The following is a 25,071-nucleotide window of genomic DNA, read 5'->3' as shown; positions in this document are numbered from 1 at the left end:
GCGCATCATTTAGACCCAGGGTCCCTGCGGTGAGAAGCTCCTAGTCCAGGGGAAGATTGATGACAAGGACCTTTCTCCAGAGCTGACAGAGGGAAAGCCTTACCCCGGAGGTGACAGCCAGAACCTGGACTTCTAACTTACGAGACTTTGAAAGAATAAACTTCTATTTGTTGAAGCCATCCACTTGTGGTATTTCTGTTAAAGCAACACTAGATAACTAAGACAAGTCCTTACTATGTACAGACATGAGGTGTACATACATCAGTCTGGTTCAACCCATTTTTTAACCCTCACTAAAATTGCACCAATCACACAATACAATAGTTGAGGCATCAGTTTTAGGGGCAGATGGAGCTTAATGGTCTTAACTTACTATTTATGCCACGGAGCTTAAGAAATTTCACCTCATATGCTGTGTCATGTAGAAATCAGATTCCCATCCTTTAATTCTGACAGCAACGATCCATGCAGCATTCTGCCTCTGACTCTAGCCACCAGGGGCTAAGGCCAGACCTCACAAGTTAAAAGGACAACGTTCTCAGACTGTCATACAGCCAGACACCAGCTGCAAGTGTGGGAGTCTGAACACTTTCCAACTTCTGATCTACCTGCTAAAAGTCTGGGGGTTCTTTCTAACCTCCTTATAATACCAGCCTCAAGATCAGTGTCCCCAATCCCCTTAACTCTAACCCTCCTTTCAGTTCAATAATTCACTGAAATGACTCACAGAATTCACAAAAAGGCCATCCTTACAATAACGGCTTAAATATAACAAAAAAGGATACAAATGAAGAGATGCATGGGCAAGGTCTGGGAGGTCCCAGTACAGGGCTCCCATGTTCCCAAGACATGCTACCCTCAATATGGATGGATGTTTCTCACCAACAGAAAGTCTATAATTTCTGGGCTTTTATTGGTCAGTCCTGCATGAGAAGCTAAATTATGCCTGAAGAGGTTAGCATGTGGTCTCTCTTACTCACCCTTGCTCATTAGCCTCAGTTGCAGCCCAACTCTTAAGAACCTCGAACAAAGGGCAATTGCTTTCTGCAAGGTGGTTCATCACATGACACTTAGCAATTCTGAAACTATGTGTATTCTAAGATTCAGCAAACAATGCATTGTGGATAATGAGAACCAGGAGTATTACTGTTAGAGAATGAAGAAATTATAAAGTAAGAGAAAAGGCTAAAATGAACACAGGGATGTTGGACTGGAATCAGAGACATGGGTATAATCTTGTGGTTTTTCAAATATATACAGATACACATAAAAATAGATATCAATATATGTCTTTATGTGTATACTCACATACATATAGTTCCTAGCTCTTTCCACTTTAAGGGCCCAGTACCAATAAGCATATTTAGTGCCAAGACCATTGTTTCTAAATAAAAGAAACCAAGGTTTCTTGGAGACAAGCCTAACTCCAGGGCTTGGACAGGAAAAGAACAAGATAAGCCTCAAACACAGGCAGGAATTAATCTATAAATTACAATGGGGATATGTCAAAAAATACAGGAACCTACTTAAGGGCACTCCTAATAACCAAATGTGCAATAATTTGAGCTAGGAAAGAAAAAAAGTAATATGGATTAACCTATACCAGAATAAACAATTTAATAAATAAAGAGGAGAGAAGGGCAAGCTACTTCCTGCTGAATTCCAATTAATAAAGAAGAAATGATTGGAACAGAATATATCACTTGGTAAATACCGCAGTAATAACAATCACAGGTAATGATTATCAGTTGGTACTAAAATTAGTAGACCAAAGTACCACGAAAAACCACCTTTTTCTCAAAGTATCAATCTATTAGAAAATTACTAACTATAAAGGGTAAAACAGTTAACTTTCCAATAGGAAACAATGGAAAGAAATGCAATAAATAGGGAAACAAAACACCCTTAAACCAAATACAAGATCAGTTTATTTTACTGTAAGCAAAATAACATCAATAAAACATTAAGAAATATAAAACCAAATTTACTTAAGGCTATTTCCTGTAGCCTTATTCGTAATAACTGAAGACTTTAAGAAAGATAAAATTTAGCTTGGACTGAGAAAGTAACAAACACTGATGAGGGCAGTAGTAGTTACGATGAACTATCATTTCACACAAAGGCAAAAAGTAGCTCTGATGACCCTTTCTTTGAGTTAGTATTGGTTTCTTACTCACTGAGAAACTCTGTTCTTTAATCAAGACTTTCAGCAATTTGCTGTACGAAATTATAGCAGTAAGGATGAAACATCCCAGTTTTGACAAAGAGTAGTCTTTCCACTGTGAGTTCTTCTTATGTGTGAAATGAGGTGTGAGGAACGACTAAAGGCTTTCCCACATTCTTTACATTCAAAAGGCTTCTCTCCACTGTGAGTTCTTAGGTGTCCAGAGAGATAGGAGGAATGACTAAAGGCTTTTCCACATTCCTTACATTCATAAGGTCTTTTGCCACTGTGAGTTGTTGTATGTCTAGTGAGGTGTGAAGAATTACTAAAGGCTTTCCCACATTCCTCACATTCAAAAGGCTTCTCTCCACTGTGAGTTCTTACATGTTCAGAGAGATAGGAGGAATGAGTAAATGTTTTCCCACATTCTTTACATACATAAGGTCTCTCTCCACTGTGAGTTCTTATATGTCTACTGAGGTCTGAGGAATCACTAAACGTTTTCTCACATTCCTTACATTCATGGGGCCTCTCTCCACTATGAGTTCTTCTTATATGTTTAATGAGGTGTGAGACTTGCCGATAGGCTTTCCCACATTCCTTACATTCACAGGGCCTCTCTCCAGTGTGAGTTCTTATATGGGCAGTGAGGACTGAGGAACAACTGAAGCCTTTTCCACATTCCTTACATTCATAAGGCTTTACTACACTGTGAGTTCTTACATGTCTAGTGAGGACTGAGGAACAACTGAAGGCTTTCCCACATTCCTTACATTCATAAGGCCTCTCTCCACTGTGAGTTCTCATATGTTTAGTGAGGTGTGATGCTCGCCTAAAGGCTTTCCCACATTCCTTACATTTATATGGCCTATCTCCGGTGTGAATTCTTATATGTGTAGTGAGGCCTGAGGAAGAACTAAAGGCTTTCCCACATTCCTTACATTCATAAGGCTTCTCTCCACTGTGACTTCTTGTATGTTTAGTGAGGTGGGAGGCTCGCCCAAAGGCTTTCCCACATTCCTTGCACTTATAGGGCCTCTCTCCAGTGTGAATTCTTATGTGTGTAATGAGGCCTGAGGAACACCTAAAGGCTTTTCCACATTCCTTACATTCATAGGGCTTATCTCCAGTGTGGGTTCTTATATGTGTAGTGAGGACTGAGGAACAACTAAAGGCTTTTCCACATTCCTTACATTTATAAGGCCTCTCTCCACTGTGAGTTCTTTTATGTTTAGTTAAGTGTGAGGCTCGCCTAAAGGCTTTTCCACATTCCTTACATTCATAAGGCCTCTTTCCACTGTGAGTTCTTATATACTGAGTGATGGATGAGACCTCATTAAAGGTCTTCCCACATTCCTGACAATCATAATGCATGTCTCTGTTATGAGATTTATGTAAAATGAGGGATGAAGGGCTATAAGTTTTACAACATTCTTTACATTCACGCTTATGACTTCTCACTTGTGTCCAAAGGGAGGAGGAAATACAGAAGTCTTTCCTACACTCATTAGAGTGACAGCATTTCTCACCAATGAGTGTTGTTATAGAATTCTTAAGCGTTGAGATACAGATAAAGTCCTTCCCACATTTATGGAGTTTCCTTCCAGTAAGAGTTCTCATAGGAGTGGTTAGGGGAGAGGGAAAGCTGCAGGCTTCTCCACATTCCTTACATTGACAGGTATTGCATCCACGGTGAGAACTGGCATGATTATTATGTGATGAGTGATCCATGAAGGCTTTTCCACACCCAGAGCATTCAAAAAGATTTACTTCTGGAGGATTTTTCTTTAGCACAGTTTGATTTGGAATCCGGCTGAATGTTTTCCCACACCGATTGCCTTTATCACTTTTACAGGGATTCTCTACTATATGACTTCTGCTAAAAACAAGCAACATACTGTTGGAAATACATTTGTTCCCATTTCACCGTTAACAAACACAATGGAAGTGCACAGTTTTTGCCCTGACTTGTCTCATGTTTCAAAGGTTAAATCATCTAGCAGAAATACTACTGTTACTGTCACTGTTTTTGTAAAATACATGGCTTTCTGATAATCGTGTCCAAGTGAAATATGTTTCAAATATTCAATATTTAACTCAAATTTATGAGAATGTTATATTGTGAAAATTCTGTGAACAAAATCTTACAGCTAGATTTATATATATTGTTGTTATCTGTGTCCAGTTGGTTCCAACTCATAGCGAACCCATGTACAATAGAATGAAACACTGCCCGGTTCTGCACCATCCTCACAATCATTGCTAAGTTTTAGCCAATTGTTGCAGCCACTTTATCAATCCATCTCACTGAGTGTCTTCCTTTTTCCCTGACCCTCTATTTTACTGAGACACATATATTTACACACATATATAAGTATATGATGTCTAGACACCTTAGGATTTTCTCCTGAGGCACTGTTTTCTCTTGTATGAATGACACTCACCTCAAATGTCTCTTCTGGTCTTTATGCTGATCTTTATTGCCATACAATTCAGAGATTTCTCCTAATATGGAGGACCAGGTGTTCTTCTTCATGAGTCTCACCATTACATGTTCCCTGAATAATGTTTCTCCATTATTAAGGTTTTGAGATACTGACCCAATAATTCAAGTTGAGGTTCACAATATGAAACAAAAAGGAAGGGAATTATTAGAAAGAAAGAAAAAAAAAAAGGCTGCTCTGAACAAAGAAAGACTTAGCCACATTTCATTTCAGCACCTTGGCAATGGTTAAAAAGCAATTCACCAGAAAATACATCCATGAGGATTGACAGTGACGTGACACAAATAGGTGTAATTAGGAGAGCTAATTAGAAAGACATTGGACATGATACACATGTAACATTAAAAGAAGAAAAGGTACTCCATGACCCAGGTGTGAGAGGATTACTAAAGTCAGAAAAGTAAGCTCCGATATCTGTGATGTTGTGTACTCAATCCAAAAGAGACTTTTTCTAGCTGACTGACTCAAATGTAATGCCCTCCATTCAGGGCTGGTCCTTCAAAAAATTATTGCTTTCTTGGTGCTTCCTGACACAGTGGCCCTGGATGAGTCCTACCTACACTGTCCTTGCTTTTCTGGCAAAAAAAAAAAAAAAAGGTATAGCTGACACCGTGCACATGGAGAAATGAATATCATGAGGGAAGATGGTGCAGAGCAATGAACACCTCCCTGATGCTGAACCAATACTCTGAGCTTCATGGTCTCTGACGATGGGCAGGTGTGAGCTTATTTGCAACTAAAAATCACGTCAAACTTGTGATAAACACAGTAAAACTCTCTACAAGGTCCCAAATCACAAATCTCTCAGAGGCCCAACAAATACTTACATGTTGTTGTTGACAGGTGCTGTCGAATTGTTTCTGCAACCCTGTGTACAACAGAATGAAACACTGCCCTGTCCTGAGCCATCCTTACAATTGTTGTTACGCTTGACCTCATTGTTGCGGCCACTGTGTCAATCAACCTCATTGAGGGTCTTCCTCTTTTCCCCTGACCCTGTACTTTGCCAAGCACGATGTCCTTCTCCAGGGACTGATCCCTCCTGACAACATGTCCAAAGTATGTAAGACACAGTCTCGCCATTCTTGCTTCTAAGGACCGTTCTGGTTGTACTTCTTCCAAGACAGATTTGTTCTTTCTTTTGGCAGTCCATGGTATATGCAATATTCTTCACCAACACCACAATTCAAAGGCGTCAATTCTTCTCTGGTCTTTCTTATTCATTGTCCAGCTTTTGCATGCATATGAAATGATTGAAAATACCGTGGCTTGGGTCAGGTGCACCTTTAGTCTTCAAGGTGACATCTTTGCTTTTCAACATTTTAAAGAGGTTCTTTGCAGCAGATTCACCCAATGCAATGTGTCGTTTGATATCTTGACTGCTGCTTCCACACGGCTGTTGATTGTGGATCCAAGTAAAATGAAATCCCTGACAACTTCAACCTTTTCTCCGTTTATAATGATGTTGCTTATTGATCCAGTTGTGAGGATTTTTGTTTTATGTTGAGGTGCAACCCATACTGAAGGCTGTGGTCTTTGATCTTCATTAGGAGGTGCTTCGAGTCCTCTTCACTTTCAGCAAGAAAGGCTGTGTCATCTGCATAACGCAGGTTGTTAAATGAGTCTTCCTCCAATCCTGATGCCCCATTCTTCTTCGTATTGTCCAGCTTCTCAGATTATTTGCTCAGCATACAGACTGTAGGTATGGTGATAGGATACAACCGTGACGCACAACTTTCCTGACTTTAAACCAATCAGTATCCCCTTGATCTATCTGAACAACGGCCTCTTGATCTATGTAAAGTTCCTCACGAGCACAATTAAGTGTTCTGGAATTCCCATTCTTTGCAATGTTATCCATAATTTGTTATGATCCACACAGTCGAATGCCTTTGCATAGTCAATAAAAACACTTAAAGAGCCTCAGGGGTTTTAATCACAAGAGAAATGAAAGCTTACTTTAATATACAGAGCTTTATGTTCATGCGAAAGCCAGGATAGGTGAGCTCCATAGACCAATTAATTGAATTAAGGTGTTGCAAAGAATATTGAATATACTATGGACTGCCAAAAGCTCTAAAAATACGCCTTGGAAGAAGTACAGCCAAAACACTCCTTAGAAGTGAGGATGGTGAGATTTCATCTCATATACTTTGGACATGTTCATCGGGAGAGACCAGTCCCTGGAGAAGGACATCATGCTTGGTAGAGGGTCAGCAAAAAAGAGGAAGACCCTCAGTGAGATGGACTAAAACGGTGGCTGCAACAACAGGCTCAAGCATTGTACACAGGGTCACTATGAGCTGGAACCAACTCAAAGTCACCTAACAACAGACTGAGGGACCAAGACTTTTTTATTTAAGAATTTATTCCCATTCCTCCGCCCAAATACTGGAGGAAACTCAATGAGTAAAATATTTTTGTTCACTGAAAGAATAAATTAAAAAAAAAATAATGTCATTCTTACCTACTGAGGCCAGGTTTCTGAAGGTTTCCATCATCACATCTCTGTAGAGCTTCCTCTGAGCACAATCCAGCAAAGACCATTCTTCCTGGCTAAAGACCACAGCCACATCCTCAATGACCACTGAATCCTAAAACATCCCACGCATTCTGGATCAGCAAGGTATCATATAAGAACAAAGGTGAGGCTGACCGTACTGAAGAACTGAGAATTTGTAGGGATTTGACACAAGGTTCTGTGTTTTACCAAGGTCTGCTCTACAGTATAGCCATCAGCCTTGTTCCTTCACTAACTACATTCACTTCCTCACTGACTGCATCCTGTCAGAGACTTGCAGCACACTGAAACAATCTCTCCACAGTTTGACTGCAACCAACTGAAGTCTTTTTCCTCTCTTTATAGTCTAGAACAGTTAGAAAACCTACCAGAAGTTAGAGAAATGCTCTAATTCAGATCATGACTTCCTTCTGAACAATTTCACCTCCTTCCAGAAGACTCCACAAAACATAGAGCACAGGGTGAAGGAAATAGGAGGTATTAATTAACACCTGGGAAACACTACAGAATGGCAGTGTTTCCTTTTGGTCCTCACAGCCATGGGAGGACAAGGGGCCCACACAAACTGGTAATCCAAGGCCCTGAGCTGGTCATACTTCCTTGAGCAACTCTAGGAGATCAGGAGGTGACAGGTCCACCTGCTGAAAAAAGAATATTCTTTTTGAGACTTATGAATTTTTACATCCCAGTCACCTATTTTTTAAAAATTAATTGTTCTGTCATCCTCTCTGTCCCTTTCATAGGTAGAGACAAAGATAATAAAAGTTAAAAATAGCTCAGGTGAGAACACGGCTCATGGCAATCCAGATAGTCCATTAAGTCTCAAATTTCGAGACTTGATGCAATTTTACACAAATTATTAGTGCCTATTCCCTTAAACAAACATAAACCCCCCACACAAACACAGTCTAATGTTATAAGAACACAAAGATCACTATCTTTGCAGAAAGAAAAATAGCATGCCCTTGTGTTTGCGGACTGAGGTTACAATTCCCATTTTGTAATGACTACACAACGTGATGAACATAATTCATGTCACCAAGTACAAATGTAAACACTGTTGAATTGGCAAATGTTTATGTAATATTCTAAGTCCTTTGCTGTCATTTCAAAAATGTTCACAGAATCTTCATCAGGAGTAGATTCCACTCTCAAGAAACCACTTTCTTTACACATTCATAAGAAGCAACTTCTCATCCGTTAAGGTTTTATCATGAGATCAGGGCAATTCAGTCACATCTTCTAATTCTAGTTCTCTTGCTATTTCCACCACATCTGCAGTTACTTCCTCCACTGAAGTCTTGAACCCCTCAAAGTTATCCTAAAGGGCTGACATCAATTTCTTCCAAATTCCTGGTAATGTTTATATTTTGACCTCTTCCCATGAATCACGAATGTTCTTAATGGCATCTAGAATGGTGAATCCTTTCCAGAAGGTTTTCAATTTACGTCACCCAGTTCCATCAGATGAATCACTATCCATGACAGCTATAGCCTCACGAAATGTATTTCTTAAATAATAAGCCTTGAAAGTTGAAATTATTCCTTGATCCATGGGCTGCAGAATGGATGCTATTTTAGCGGTCATGAAAACAACATTAATCTCCTTGTCCATCTCCATCATAGCTCTTGGGTGATCACTGTCAATGAGCAGTGTCTTAGTCATTTAGTGCTACTATAACAGAAATACCACAAGTGGGTGGCTTTAACAAAGAGTAATTTATTCTCTCAGAGTCTAGGAGGCTAAAGGTCTGAATTCAGAGTGCCAGCTCCAAGGGAAGGCTTTCTCTCTCTGTCAGCTCTGGAGGAAGGTCCTTGTCATCAATCTTTCCCTGGTCTAGGAGCTTCTGAGGCCCAGGAGCCTTGGGTCCAAAGGATGCACTCTACTCTTGATGCTGCTTTCTTGGTGGTACGAGGTCCCCATGTCTCTGCTCGCTTCTCTCTTTTATATCTCAAAAGAGATTGCCTTAATACACAACCTAATCTTGTAGATTGAGACTTGCCTCATTAACATAACTGGCACTAATCCCACCTCAATAACATCATAGAGGTAGAATTTACAACACATAGGAAAATCACCTCAAATCACAAAATTGTGGGCAATCACATAATATTGGGAATCATGGCCTAGCCGACTGACAGATATTTTGGGGGACACAATTCAATCCAAGACAAGCAGCAATATTTTGAACCTTCTTTTCTGAGAAGTAGGTCTCAACAGTGGGCTTAATATATTCAGTAAACCATGTTTAAACAGGTGTGCTGTCATCTGGGCTTTTTTGTTCCATTTGTATAGTCAGAGTAGATTTAACATAACCCTAAAGGGCCCCAGGGTTTTCAGAATGGTACATGAACACTGCCTTTAACTTAAAGCCACAAGTTGCATCAGCCCCTAACAAGAGAGTCAGCCTGTCCTTTGAAGGTTTGAAGCCAGGCATTGGCTTCTCTTCTTTAGCTACGAGAGTCCTAGATGGCATCTTCTTCCAATATAAGGCTGTTTTGTCTACATTGAAAATCTGTTCTTTACTGTAGCCACCTTCATTAATTATCTTAGCCAGATCTTCTTGATAACTTACTGTAGCCTCTACATGAGAACTTGCTGCTTCATCTTGCAATTTGATGTTATGGAGACAGCTTCTTTCCTTAAACCTCATGAACCAACCTCTGTTAGGTTCAAATTTTTCTTCTGCAGCTTCCTCACTTCTCTCAGTCTTCACAGAATTGGAGAGAGTTATGGTCCTGCTCTGGATTAGGCTTTGGCTTAAGGAATGTTGTGGCTGGTTTGATCTTCTATCCAGATCACTAAAACTTTCTCCATATCGGCAATTATGCTATTTTGCTTTCTCATCATTCATGTGTTCACTGGAATAGGCCTTTTAACTTCCTTCAAGAAATTTTTCTTTGCATTCACAACTTGGCTGTTTGGCAAAAACACCTAGCTTTTGGCCTATCTCAGATTTCGACATGCCTTCCTCACTAAGCTCAAGCATTTCTAGCTTTTGATTTAAAGTGAGAGACTTGCAGACTCTTCGTTTCACATGAACACTTAGAGGCCACTGTAGGGTTATTAATTGGCATAATTTCAATATTGTCATCTCAGGGAAGAGAGAGGCCACAAGAGAGAGAAAGAGACAGGCAAACAGCTGGTCAGTGAAGCATTCAGAACATAACGCAACATGTATTGATTAAGTTCACCGTCTTCTTTGGGCATGGTTTGTGGCATCCCAAAAACAATTATAATAGTAACATGAAAGATCACTGATCAGAGATAACCATAACAGATATACTAATAATGAAAAAGTTTTGAAATATTGCAAAAATTACCAAAACATGACACAGAGACATGAAGTGAGCACATTCCATTGGAAAAACGGCACCAACAGACTTGCTCAACACAGGGTTGTCACAAACCTTCAATTTTAAAAAACACAATATCTGCAAAGCACAATAAAGCAAAGTGCAATAAAATGAGGCATGCCTGTATTCCAAAGTACATAAAACAAAAAAAAAACAAACCCAGTGCCATCGAGTCGATTCTGACTCATAGCGACCCTATAGGACAGAACAGAACTGCCCCATAGAGTTTCCAAGAAATGCCTGGTAGATTGGAACTGCCAATCCTTTGGTTAGCAGCCAAAGCACTTAACCACTATGCCACCAGGGTACATAATACTAAAAAATTCCTCATTTTCCCAGTACAAGCAGATAGAAAACAATGATACCCACTATTCTATTCTGACTCAACATTATCCCAAAGGTTGTAGCTGGTAAATGCCAAAAAAGAATAAAAGAACAAAAAAGAAAGAAATAAGAAGGTTAAAGGGGGAGAAGAGGGAGGAACACAACCACGTTTTATTTTATAGATTAAATAATTGTTTATTTAGAACCCCAAAAGATGGTGCATGTGATAACATGACTGAGAGATTTTAGCCAAGTATGCAGATTACAAAAAAAATGAAGAATGGTTTACTTTAAATATTTCAGTTATATACACTAGTACCAAGCAGTTGAAAACAGAACTTTTGAAAGATAACACACACTTTAGTAAAAATATTCAACCTAAAAGGAATGTAATTAAGTAAACTAAGGTCCTAATGAAAAAATTATAAGACATTATTAAATGACATCCAAATAGATTGAAATAAATGAAAAGGCAGAGCATGCTCTTGGAAAACTATTCTCCCCGGATAAATCATTCTTCTAATGCACCTCCATAAAATTCCAAGCAATTTAACTATTTTTTAGAACTTCACATAAAAAAAAAAATCAATGTATCTGGAAGCACAAATGCCTACGAGGTATCAACATGTTCTAAGGAAAAAGCCATGGGGGCTTGTCCAAATACATCACATATGTAATCATATTTTTATATATTTACTTTGTAAATAAAGCTATAATATATTAGTGTAGTACCAGTATAGGAATACACAACTAAAACAATAGAAAAAAACAAACAGCCCTGGAAAAGGCCCACCAAGCTATATAAAGTTGATTCATGACAGTAAGCAATGCAGGGCAGTGACAGGAAGCACATACACTTCAATATGTGGGGTAGTGTCAACTAAATGGAGTCTCTGAGTACTACAGCACATACTCTGAGTATGTGCTCGCTCTGTTACTGAAAGGTTGGTGGTTTGAGGCCTCCCACAGGCACTTACGAAGGTTTGGCAATCTAATTCCAAAAAATCAGCCACTGAAAACCCTAGAGAGTGTAGTTGTGCTCTGAAACACATGGTGTTACCATGACTCAGAATCAGCGCTACAACAACTAGCTTATTTTTTTTAAATCAACTAATAGGAAACCTTGGTGGCATAGTGGTTAAGAGCTACGGCTGCTAACCAAAAAGTCAGCAGTTCAAATCCACCAGGTGTTCCTTGGAAGCCGTATAGGGCAGTTCTACTCCTATAGGGTCACTATGAGTTAGAGTCAGCTCAATAGTAACAGGTGTGGGTTTAGGTTTTTAATCACCTAATGGGAATTATTAGTCTATTCCCACATACTCCATACGTAAAAAATTAATTCCAGAGAGATTAGTTTTAAAAACACCCAAAAAGTAAAATTATAGTACTTTGAAAAGTTTTAGATCATCTTATTGAAATCAGAATAGAAAAAAATTCTTAGAAATAAGACATAAGGAAGAGATTGACATATTCAACCACATTAAAATTTACAACTATTCATGAAGAGACAGAGAAAAGGAAGGAGAAGGTAAGTTATATAATAAGAAAAAAATTCCAAGTATTTGTAAAGAAGATCTCGAAAGTCATAGAATTATAAATTAACACTGGGAAAATACGCACAGCCTGGACAGCCGTGGAGTAGTACAAGGTAATTGCAGAACAAAATTAGAGTAAGATACCATTTCACACTCTTTACAAGAGCAAATATTAACTAGATAAGTAGATGGAACAAATAAAATACATATACACACTTTGTGGAAGGTGACAGTTGTAAGATGAATCAGTGTTTCCTAGTAAATTTGAACATGGCTATAGCCTACAACTCAGTCATTTTCCCTCACTGCAGAGTTATTGTGCAGGAGCACACTGAGCCAGGAAAGCAAATGAACAGAAGAACAGCAGTAATACTCATGTGAGCAAAAATTACACTTGACCCAACCAAATCCTGTAAGCTCTGCAGTGGGTAGGTAGACTGTGGCCCATTCATACAATGGGAACATACATACATAGGCAAAAGGGTAGACTAGGGCTACAGATGCCAACGTGTATGAAATTCAAAAGCATCCTGAGGAAACAAGTCACTGAAGAACCCAGACAAAGTAATAATTGAATTTATACAAAGCTCAAGAGAGGCAAAACTAAGCAATATAAAGTTTAGAAATTAAGACTCGGGTGATAAAGCTATATTAATAGAAATAATATTGGTAATAGTCATAAACGTCTAAATACAGACAGTAACAATCTCCAAGCAGGAGTTGAGATGAGGTTGGGACACCCTATCAGGCCGTAAAAACTGACCAAGGTCTATTTATTATCACCAACCCAGATTACTGTTTAAATTATACAGGAGAAGTTTATGTACTCGTTGTTTATGATATAGTTGACAATAGAAAGTTTAAAACATTAATGTAATTTTCATATATTAATTTTACAAAGACAAGGGAAAACCCCTTCATTTTGATTTTACCTATCTTAGTTCAGAAGAATTATTTGCTCATAATTATTTGCTCAAATAACCCAAGAAGCTGGACAATATGAAGAATGCAGCATCAAGATTCAAGGAAGACTTGTTAACAACCTGCAATATGTAGATGACACAACTTTGCTTCCTGAAAGCAAAGAGGACTTGAAGCACTTACTGATGAAGAGCAAAGACTACAACCTTCAGTGTGGATTACACCTCAACATAAGGAAAACAAAAATTATCACAACTGGACCAATAAGCAACACCATGATAAATGGAGAAAATACTGACACTGTCATGGATTTCATTTTGCTTGGACCCACAATCAACACCCATGGACACAGGAGTCAAGAAATCAAACGATGTATCACATTGGGCAAATCTGCTGCAAAGACCTCTTTAAAGTGTTAAAAAGCAAAGATGTCATTTTAAGGACTAAGGTGTATCTGACCCAAGCCATGATGTTTTCAATAGTCTCATATGTATGTGCAAGCTGGACAATGAACAAGGAAGGCTGAAGAAGAATTGATGCCTTTGAGTTATGGTGTTGGCAAAGAATATTGAATATACCATGGACTGCCAGAAGAAAGAACAAGCTGTTTTGGAAGAAGTACAACCAGAGTGCTCCTTGGAAGCAAGAATGGTGAGACTTCATCTCGTGTACTTTTGGACATGTTATCAAGAGCGATCGGTCCCTGGGGAAGGACATCATGCTTAGTAAGGTAGAGGGTCAGCAAAAAAGAGGAAGACCCTCATAGAGATGGACTGACACAGTGGCTGCAACAACGGGCTCAAACATAGCAACCATTGTGAGGATGGCACAGGACCAGGCAATGTTTTGTTCTGTTGTACACAGGGTAGCTATGAGTCAGAACTGTCTCAACAGCACCTATCAACAACAGTTCAGAAGGGTTTTTATACCTCAACTACTGATGCCGAGATCTTAGAAGTTTACATTTATATTCACTAGAACAAGCGTTGTAAAAGCAAAATAATGGGTACAATCCAAGTGTCCATTCATGGCCATATGATTAAAAACAAGAACAAAAAAAAACTAAGGGCGATCCTATGTAGTATTCTGGAGTTTTATAAGAATTTAGATTTAAGTTCTCTATCTATTGTTATGAAAAGATCACCAGGATAATTTGTTCATTAAAAAGTAAGCATAGATCCCATGCTATCTTTTGTATAAAAAACTAAGGAAAATAGAAAATTGTATTTAATTGATTCTACATAAACACTGGCAAGATGCTTCAGACAGCAATAAAGACGGTTATTAAAAGGAAGCTGGGGGAAGAGGGATGGGCTGAGGGCAAGAGTAGGAATAAGTGTTCATAAAATATACTTTTAAAGTTCATGTTAAGTTTCAACAGAGTCCAGCACAACTAGAGGGTGCCCAGCTACCACCACCAATTGCTCTGATAGGGATTACAATAGATGGTCCTGGACAAAGCTGAGGGAAAATGTAGAACAAAATTCTAACTCACAAAAAAAGACTTGACTTACTGATCTGACAGAGACTGGGGAAATCCAGAGAGTACGGCCCCCCAGACACCCTTTTAACTCAGTACTGAAATCACTCCTGAAGTTCACCTTTCAGCCAAAGATCAGACATGCCCATAAAACAAAAAATGAGGCTAAATGGGCACACTAGCCCAGGGTCAAGGACAAGAAGGCAGGAGGGGACAGGAAAGCTGGTAACTGGGAACCCAAGGCTGGGAAGGAGAGAACGTTGACATGTTGTGGGGCTGACAACCAGTGTCACAAAACAATATGTGTATTGTTTAATGAGAAACTAATTTACTCTGAAAACTTTCATCTAAAGTATAATAAAAAAATTAATAAAGTTCATATTAAGTTTCAGACTTTGAAGGTAGTATCTATTGGAAAGACACAATTTCAGTAAACTATATTGTACTTTTAATCATGACAATAAGTCAAATGAGATATTGAGTGTTTTTACTTGGAAATCATGTTCATAATATTAAAACCATTTAAAATTTAATCATTTAGGGCCCAATTGTTATTAAATGGTTTAATACATTTGTGTAAATCACAAAAGCATAAATTAAGAGCTGTCTAAACACAGTAACTAAAAATATTAGGGTCTGTACATTCATTTTATCTCAGCCAGGAGGAGGTTTCTAAAATGGCTAAAGTGTGTAACACATTAGGGGTTCTGACATGACTAGTTAAATGTAACAGGAGTTTTTAAGAACCATCTCAAGATTCAAGTAAGCTTTAGAGTAATTTTACATCAGTTAAAATAGGCATTCCTGTGTGTTTGAGAAGTTCATATCCATTAAATTGAAAAATTCACAGTGGAAACACACCAAATGATCTAGAAATTCTCTTCCAGTGGAAACTGTAAACCCAAGAACTTAAATACACACACCTCAAATGTTGCACTTCTCCAGCAAAAGAGAACACTTTAATTTTAGATTCTAATTCAAGGCTATGGAGAACAGTCAAAAATTATAGATTAGATACTGGCTCCAGGCACAGGTGGGAGGAAAAGGACCTACACTGGCGATACATGCTTTCCATGTGCCTGCAAGCCTCAAGACTAAACTACTGGGGGGGGTGGGGGTGTAAGGGGAGAACCGGTCTTGAGATCCCATGTAGATTCCAGATAGACTCACTGTCCCTAGGTTTGTATCTTTGGTGACATCAGGAGAGCATCACCGCCACCCAGTATGCCATAAACAGGACCTTCACTCACAAACTCTCTTCCCCCTCTTCTAACCCATAACACAGTTTAAGAGGTGGAGCCGTACCTTTAAGACTATACAGAAAATGCTCCAGTGCCTGGGGGAAGTCAAGAAAACTGTCAACAGAGATGGGAAAGGATGGCTCTGGAGTGCCAGGTGTCAGCCTCCACACCCAGGTATGCTGCATATTCAGGCTCTGATCAGGAGACTGTCATTTAATACAGCGCACCAAGGCCCAAGGTGAGGATATTAATGTCCCATGGTGCTAGCTCTGAGAGTCACAAAAGGAAGGTAACGTCAGGCATCCAAATCTTGAAAAGCCACATATGCACAGAGGAAGGGCTCGCTGACAGGGGACCAGGGCCTTAGGATGCCTCCTAGGGCTCAGTCCCTTGGCCTCCTCTGCCACCTTTTTTCTTCACTGAGGAACCACAGTCGCATAGCACATAGCTGGTCCCCCAACAATCCATATCAAACCTCACCCATTTATGGTAAGAATAATCCATTTCTCCATAGAACTCACCATTTCCTTGCTGCAGCTTCTGGAAGTCTGACAGAACGTTGCCACTAAGCCCAAATATTCACTTCAATAAGAAGATGCGGGTGGAAGCAGAGCAGCCAGCAGTTTGGAAGCAGATGAATAATGTTTGGTCTGCACACCAGTCAGCGCTGCTGAAATTCTACTTGTCATTTGCAGATGTTCAAGATGGCCACCCTAGGTCCCCAGCTGCCTGGACTGGACTAGCTCTTCCTGCACCACACTTGAGACCTGAAACGAAAGAAGGATGGGGAGGAAACAGTGTTGAGTAAGCAGGGAGTGAGATTTTTGGCTTCCTCCCAGGCTCAGGGCAGTGCTCCACCCCGAGGGCATTTGCACTGAAGGCAGAACAGGCTCCAGCCTCCAGAGCACATACCTGCATTCTTCAAGCAGCTCCATGGGATCTTCTTTCTGGCAACAAGATCACAGATGGAAGGAATTTATTCATCCTAGAGATTGAGACGCCTGGTCAGGATGGAAAACTTGAGCCTGATTTTCTGCAGGAAGTCAGAGATCCAGTGTTGAAGTTGTGAGTTCACCTATGTAACTTTGTCCCCTATACATCAACACGTGCACTGTTACTGGATATTAACATGGGCGAATTTTCAGGAAGAATATATTTTTCAAGTTTTGGCAATGAACTCATCATGGTTCATTCATGTTTAACTGTATGTAGTTAAAACACTTATATTTTGCTTTTTAAGTTTTTTTTTTTTTTTATGTTGCTGTTAGGTGCTGTCGAGTCGGTTCCGACTCATAGTGACCCTATGCACAACAGAACAAAACACTGCCCAGTCCTGCGCCATCCTTACAATCATTGTTATGCTTGAGCTCATTGTTGCAGCCACTGTGTCAATCCACCTTGTTAAGGGTCTTCCTCTTTTCCACTGACCCTGTACTCTGCCAAGCATGATGTCCTTCTCCAGGGACTAATCCTTCCTGACAACATGTCCGAAGTATGTAAGACGCAGTCTCGCCATCCTTGCCTCTAAGGAGCATTCTGGCCACACTTCTTTCAAGACAGATTTGTTCGTTCTTTTGGCAGTCCATGGTATATTCAATATTCTTCGCCAACACCACAATTCAAAGGCGTCAACTCTTCTTCGGTCTTCCTTATTCATTGTCCAGCTTTCACATGCATATGATGTGATTGAAAATACCATGGCTTGGGCCAGGCACACCTTAGTCTTCAGGGTGACATCTTTGCTCTTCAACACCTTGAAGAGATCCTTTGCAGCAGATTTACCCAATGCAATGCATCTTTTGATTTCTTCACTGCTGCTTCCATGGCTGTTGATTGTGGATCCAAGTAAAATGAAATTCTTCACAACTTCAACCTTTTCTCCATTTATCATGATGTTGCTCATTGGCCCAGTTGTGAGGATTTTTGTTTTCTTTATGTTAAGATGTAATCCATACTGAAGACTGTGGTCTTTGATCTTCATTAGTAAGTGCTTCGAGTCCTCTTCACTTTCAGCAAGAAAGGCTGTGTCATCTGCATAATGCAGGTTGTTAACGAGTCTTCCTCCAATCCTGATGCCCCGTTCTTCTTCATATAGCCCAGCTTCTGGGATTATTTGTTCAGCATACAGAATAGGTATGGTGAAAGAATACAACCCTGATGCACACCTTTCCTGACTTTAAACCAATCAGTATCCCCTTGATCTATCTGAACAACGGCCTCTTGATCTATGTAAAGTTCCTCACGAGCACAATTAAGTGTTCTGGAATTCCCGTTCTTTGCAATGTTATCCATAGTTTGTTATGATCCACACAGTCTAATGCCTTTGCATAATCAATAAAACACAGGTAAACATCCTCCTGGTATTCTCTGCTTTCAGCCAGGATCCATCTGACATCAGCAATAATATCCCTGGTTCCACGTCTTCTTCTGAAGCTGGCCTGAATTTCTGGCAGTTCCCTGTCGATATACTGCTACAGCCATTTTTGAATGATCTTCAGCAAAATTTTGCTTGCGTGTGATATTAATGATATTGTTGTATAATTCCCACATTCGGTTGGATCACCTGTCTTTGGAATAGGCAGAAATATGGATCTCTTCCAGTCAGTTGGCCAGGAAGCTGTCTTCCATATTTCTTGGTATAGACGAGTGAGCACCTCCAGCCCTGCATCTGTTTGTTGAAACATCTCAATTGATATTCCATCAATTCCTGGAGCCTTGTTTTTTGTCAATGCCTCCAGAGCAGCTTGGACTTCTTCCTTCAATACCATCAGTTCCTGATCATATGCCACCTCAAATGGTTGAATATCTACTAATTCTTTTTGGTATAATGACTCTGTGTATTCCTTTCATCTTCTTTTGATGCTTCCTGCCCCGTTTAATATTTTCCCCATGGAAACCTTCACTACTGCAACTTGAGGCTTGAATTTTTTCTTCAGTTCTTTCAGCTTGAGAAACGCTGAGCATGTTCTTCCCTTTTGGTTTTCCATCTCCAGCTCTTTACACACGTCATTATAATACTTTGTTTTCTGGAGAGGCCCTTTGACATCTTCTGTTCAGTTCTTTTACTTCATCAATTCTTCCTTTTGCTTTAGCTGCCCAACATTCATGACCAAGTTTCAGAGTCTCCTCTGACATCCATCTTGGTCTTTTCTTTCTTTTCTGTCTTTTCAGGGACCTCTTGCTTTCTTCATGGATGATGTCCTTGATGTCATTCCACAACTCATCTGGTCTGCGATCCCTAGTGTTTAATGCGTCAAATCTATTCTTGAGATAGTCTCTAAATTCAGGTGGGATATACTCAAGGTCATATTTTGGCTCTCGTGGACTTGCTCTGATTTTCTTCAGTTTCAGCTTGAACTTGCATATGAGCAATTGATGGTCTGTTCTACAGTCGGCCTCTGGCCTCATTCTGACTGATGATATTGAGCTTTTCCATCGTCTCTTTCCACAGACATAGTCAATTTGATTTCTGTGTGTTCCATCTGGCGAGGCCCATGTGTATAGCCACCGTTTAAGTTGGTGAAAGAAGGTATATGTGACTGGTACTTTTCCTGTTGTAATTAACATTTCACTCCCCCCCCCCTTTTTTTTTTTGCCTCATTCTCAAACCATCACACCAGCAGTCCCTAAGCTTTTGAGAAATCTGGGAGGATTCCTCAACACTTTGTCTTTCAGCCTTATAATAAATTAATGAACAAATACATCAGAAAGTCACTAAGTTTTCTCTAAGGAGCCATTTCCTTGCCTCTGTTCCCTTTCCACCCTGCTATCCTGCTTCCCCTCCAAGCTGACTCCTACTCTTTCAGCTCTTGGTCTCAGTGTAAATGTTCTCTCTCTCTCGCTTGCATGATCTTTATACCAGTGTTTTCCCTTTAAGCATTATCCTCTCTTTTGTTGGAGCCCTGGTGGCACAGGGGCTAAGAACTCAGCTGCTAACGAAAAGGTCAGCAGTTCAAATCCAACAGCCACTCCTTGGAAACCCTATGGGGCAGTTCTATTCTGTCCTATAGGGTCGCTACGAGTTGGAATCAACTCAATAGCAACGGGTTTGGTTTTCTGGCTTTTCTTTTGTTATTCTCCCTAATAGCGCTGTCTAATTTTCATCCACATCCTTATTTCTTATTGTTCCCAGCATTAACTAGGAGATTGTTCAAGCCCTACCCAGAATTTCTTAATCAAAACCCGCGTTTTACACATTTTAACAAGATTACCAGGTTATCAAACCTGACATTCAAGTATAAGAAGCATTCACTGATCTCTATAGCCTGTAACTTAAAGAATGAGCCTTCTATAAAGGAAAGCCCTTTCAACTACCTACATCTACCTTGTATTATTGCAGTATCTTCCTGATCCACAACCAATCTTCACGTCTAGGCTTCCTCAGTCTTTCTTAATTTGTTCATAGCAAGCTTCTGTCCAGCATTTCATCATTTAATCGTAATTGTCATTTACAAAATCTATTCGCAGCACAGGAACTGCTTAATGCCAGTCAGTGGCTGTCCACTGGCCTTCTAAAAGCCCAGAGTAGTCAGCATACTTCTAAACGACCTGCTGCCATTGCCTCCTCCAATCTGGCTCACACAAATCCCCACGTACACTTTGTTTTCTCTGCTTCAATCATCTCTTTCATCAAGGAATGAATGATACTGGATTCTCTGCTGCCTCAGGGATTTACACACTCATTTTTCCCAATGGAAATACTCTTTCCACTACCACCCATACCACATGCTATCAGCCCTACACAACTATGCATGTAGCTAAATAAAAGAATTTTCTGAATCTTCACTTAAATAATTTTCCTTTTCACAGAGTTTAAATTGACTCTCTGGTTAAAACCAAAAAAACCAAACCAGCTGCCATCAAGTCAATTCTGACTAATAGTGATCCAACAGGACAGAGTAAAACTGCCTCAGAGGGTTTTTAAGAAGCAGCTGGTGGATTCAAACTGCTGACCTTTTGGCTTGCAGCTGAGCTCTTAAGACACTGTGCAACAAGGTCCTTTTATTACAGGTATCAGATGTCCCTGGTTTTCATTGTTTATTTAAAACTGTCTCTCATGCTAGACGGTAAATCTAGTAAACCATACCAAAACTCTGTGCTTGGTTTGCTTGTTCATTCTAGCCTATGATCATTGAGAGCACACACAGACATATACCTGTGGTACACTCTTGAGTTGTACTATCCAAAGGAACTTTCTGTGAAGACAGATAAAATGTTTTGTTTCTGCATGGTCCAATATGGTAGCCACTATCCCTACATGGCTATTTAGCACTGAAAATATGAACTGAACTTTTAGTTCTAATTAATTTTAATTGAAATACCAACATCTGCCTAGTGGACGTCACAGCTCTAGTAGACTCACCAGAACCTTAAAGGACCAGCACAGCAGAGAGGGTGTGAAAACTGCCACCATCACAATGCAGAGCTTCACAGCTTTGTGTATGCTGGAAGCCTGTTAAATATGAGAGAGAAGAAAAAAAAAAATGCTGTGGAGTCAATCTCAACTCATACCGACCCTATTGGACAAAGTAGGACTGCCCCATAGAGTGTGCAAGCCTGTAAATCTTTACGGAGGCAGGCTGCCACATCTTTCTCCCAAGGACCAGTGGTGGTTCAAACAAATAACCATTCGGTTAGCAGCCAAGTGCTTTAACCACTGTGCCACCAGGGCTCCAAAAAGGGAAATAGAGCTGGTAAAAGCGACCCATTGCCATTGAGCTGATTCCAACTCATAGCAACCCTATAGGACAGGGTAGAACTTCCCTGTAGGGTCTCAAGGGAGGCTGGTGTATTTGAACTGCCAACCTTTCTGGTTAGCAGCAAAACTCTTAAACACTGTGCCACCAGGGTTCCAGTAAAAGCAAAGGTAACATTTAATTCAACTTGCTTGTGATTTCCATGATTAAGGTTAATGTCAACCTAAACTGGATTTACCTCATTCTGAAACCTACAATGATATTTAAGCAGAAATGAATGGGAGAAACTAAGGGGACAGGACGGGCACTCTCTGAGGAGGTGACATTTGAAACAAGACCTGAATTATAAGAATTATTGAATTCCTATGGTTAAAATGTTTATGTTCTAACAAGAAGAAACACCAGACACAAAGGCTGAAAGGCAGAGAAAATCCTGACAGCACTGAAAAAGTTTTTTAATAATGTGTCGACAGCTTATCAAATATGAAGGTGTTATAAATTTAATTGAGAGAGCAATACCTAAGCCTGAATGTGTAGGATCTTGTTGGCCAATATAAAATATATGAATTTTATTCTAAAATGAACAGATTGGTTGATTTAAAATTTTTTTCCTAAAATAATACATTGATAGCTTATTTGGTTTACATTTTTGAAATATGCCTCTTGCTGCTGGATGGAGATCATACCTTCTTGGGACAAGAGAAAAAGTAGAAGAAAGTTCAGAGGCTGCTTTCATAAGGTAGATCTCTCATAGACTAGCGCGGATTATTTCCACTAATCTAGCAAGTAGATGCTGATGCCATTTACTGGTTGGGAAACTCAGGTGAGGAGATTTGTTCAGGGGAGATTTTAAAAGCTCTGTCTTGGACATGTTAGATTTCAGAGCCATACAGTCCTTATGGCTCCAGGTGGACTATGGGAACGGTTTGGTCTCTGAGTTCACTGGTACCCAAGAGCCCATATCTCAATCTATACATTGTCTCCCTGGACATGAAGAATCAAACTGAAACCTCTAAAACAGTCTCCATTCCCACTTCTGAAGCTTCAAGCTAAAGGGAGGAAAGAACGCAGTTCTGGCATGTGTTAGGGCTTTAGGAAATGTAAGTTGATATTGTGGCATTATCTGAGGGGCAATTATTATATTCTGAACTACGAAAATTCAGTAGTCTTGAATGAAAGTCTGAATTTGACATGAAGCGACTATATTACCAGTTATGTCTCCAAGGGGGAACTCCAGACCAAAAAGGGAGTACTTTTAGGATATTTACCTCTAGGGAAGGAAAGGGAAAAATAAAAGGCACCACATTTTTCTATCAATTTGACATTATGAGTGGTGTTTAATGATCATTTTTACTCTATGCATTTTTGAACTTTTGGACACATGCAATATTATCACAATTAAAAAAAAATAAGATCATTTATTTTCCCCACACATTAGTTTTCAACACTGGATTCTTAGATATGATATCAAAAGCACAACCAATGAATGACAAAACAGGTTAAAAGTCCTGTGCACCAAATCATTTTGTGTACAAAGTAAAGAGAAAACCCACAGAATGGGAGATAATACAGTGAAATCCGTGAAAACCGGAACTCGGTGGGACTGCCTTGTTTTTATGCCTCTCGAAGTTTTCCACCTTGACAAGGTCCAGCCTTAATGCTTTTCTACTGCTTGTTTTAGTGGAAAATATGTAGTGGAGTTTTCCTTCTCTGGCAGGTTTCTACCTTACACAGGTTCCAGCTTTCGCAGGTTTTACTGTATTTGGGACTCATATACTTCATAAGTGTTTAGTATCTGGGATATATAAAGAACTGCTACTATTCAACAACATAAAGACCATCAAACCATTTTAAAAAGGGGCAAAAAACTTAGACATTTCCCAAAAGATAATATAGTAACCATCGATAAGCACATGAAAAGATGCTCGATGCCATTAGTCATTAAACCCATAGGCAAATGCAAATCAAAACCACATGAGATACCACCTCATCCCTACTAGAATGACTACATCCAAAAAACCAAACCCGCTGCCGTCGAGTCAATTCTGACTCAAAGCTACTACAATCAGAAACACAAAAAACAACAAGAGGTGGGGAGGATGTGGAGAAATTGCTGGTGGAATTGTAGCAAAATGGTGCAGTCCAGTGGTTCTTCAAAAAGCTAAACCTACAATTACCCTGTGACCCACAAATTCCCATTTCTAGGAGTGCTGGTGATGCAAATGGTTAAGCACTTGGCAGCTAACTGAAAGAAAGATTGGAGGTTCAAACTCAACCAGCAGCTCTGCAGGAGAAAGACCCAGTGATCTGCTTCTGTAAAGATTAAACTCAAGAAAACCTTATGGCAGTTATGAGTCGTTATCAGTCTACAATAGCCTCAACGGCACCTCAAAACAACAGGTACGAGCCCAAAAGGCTTGAAAGTAGGGATGCAAACAAGTATTTTTACAACAGTGTTCACTGTAGCACTACTCATTAATACCCAAAAAGTGGAAAAAACCCAAATGTCCATCAACAGATGCATGGATAAACAAAATGGAATATTAGTCAAAAAAAAAAGAAAAGAAGTTCTCATAAATGCTACAACATGAATGAAATAAGTCAGACAAAAAAACACAAATACTGGACGATTGCACTTAACTGAAATAGCTAGCACAGGCAAATGTACAGAGACCAAATGGTTACCGGGGCAGATGGGAGGCAGGAGGGGAGTTAATGCTTAAGAGGCAGAGAGTCTCTGCTAAGGGCGATGGAAAACTTGGAAACTGACACTGGTGATGGTTGCACAGCACGGTGAAAGTAATGAATGTTACTGAATTGTACATGTAAAAATGGTTGAAAGAGGAAAAGGTTTTCTCATATGTATTTTACCCCACACACAAGAAAAGATAGCATGAAATGACATTATTAAAACAAGAAAGAAAAACGTAGTTTCTTGGTCTGAGTGTGTGAGTGAAAAGAGGGACATTTAGATACTATGGGGATAGCGGGAGGAACGTGGGTGCTTCATAGATTTAATGCCAACTTTAGGCTGTAAAACCTAGAGAAATAAAATCATTTGAGAAACTGCAGTGTGTAAAGAAAAGGCTTTTTAAGGTAACTGGATCTGGACCACCTTGTTATTAATATGAAAAGGAAAAAAAAAAAAACTCAAAACACAAGACTGCTTCTATAACCAAAAAAAAAAAAAGATTAGGCTAATGGAATTGGAGTTTCCAATGATTTCTCAAAAAAAAAAAAAAAAAAAAAGGACACTTAAATTCAGACACTTTGAATTTGCTCCATAGGGTTTTCAATGCTGTGACCTTTTGCTAGCAGATTGCCAGGC

The 25,071-nt window shown here is 39.5% G+C and overlaps 1 protein-coding gene across 3 annotated transcripts in view; it reads right to left on the bottom strand.

The window, feature by feature from the left end:
• Positions 1 to 2,020: 2,020 nt before the first annotated feature.
• LOC126072186 (zinc finger protein 699-like) overlaps positions 2,021 to 25,071 on the bottom strand; it is a 317,390-nt gene continuing 294,339 nt past the window's right edge. For all 3 annotated transcript variants that reach the window (XM_049876965.1, XM_049876966.1, XM_049876967.1), the window contains 3 exons: positions 7,136 to 7,262; positions 4,609 to 4,759; positions 2,021 to 4,043 (listed from right to left, as the gene is read on the bottom strand). In XM_049876965.1, the coding sequence (XP_049732922.1) occupies positions 2,228 to 4,043; positions 4,609 to 4,759; positions 7,136 to 7,262 (2,094 nt within the window). In that variant the 3' untranslated portion in view covers positions 2,021 to 2,227. The remainder of the gene's footprint in view (positions 4,044 to 4,608; positions 4,760 to 7,135; positions 7,263 to 25,071) is intronic.

Source organism: Elephas maximus, chromosome 3 (genome assembly GCF_024166365.1).
Source record: "Elephas maximus indicus isolate mEleMax1 chromosome 3, mEleMax1 primary haplotype, whole genome shotgun sequence".
Lineage (NCBI taxonomy): Eukaryota > Metazoa > Chordata > Mammalia > Proboscidea > Elephantidae > Elephas > Elephas maximus.
Note: the sequence above shows the minus strand (reverse complement) of the source record. Positions and strands in the feature narration are given on the sequence as shown.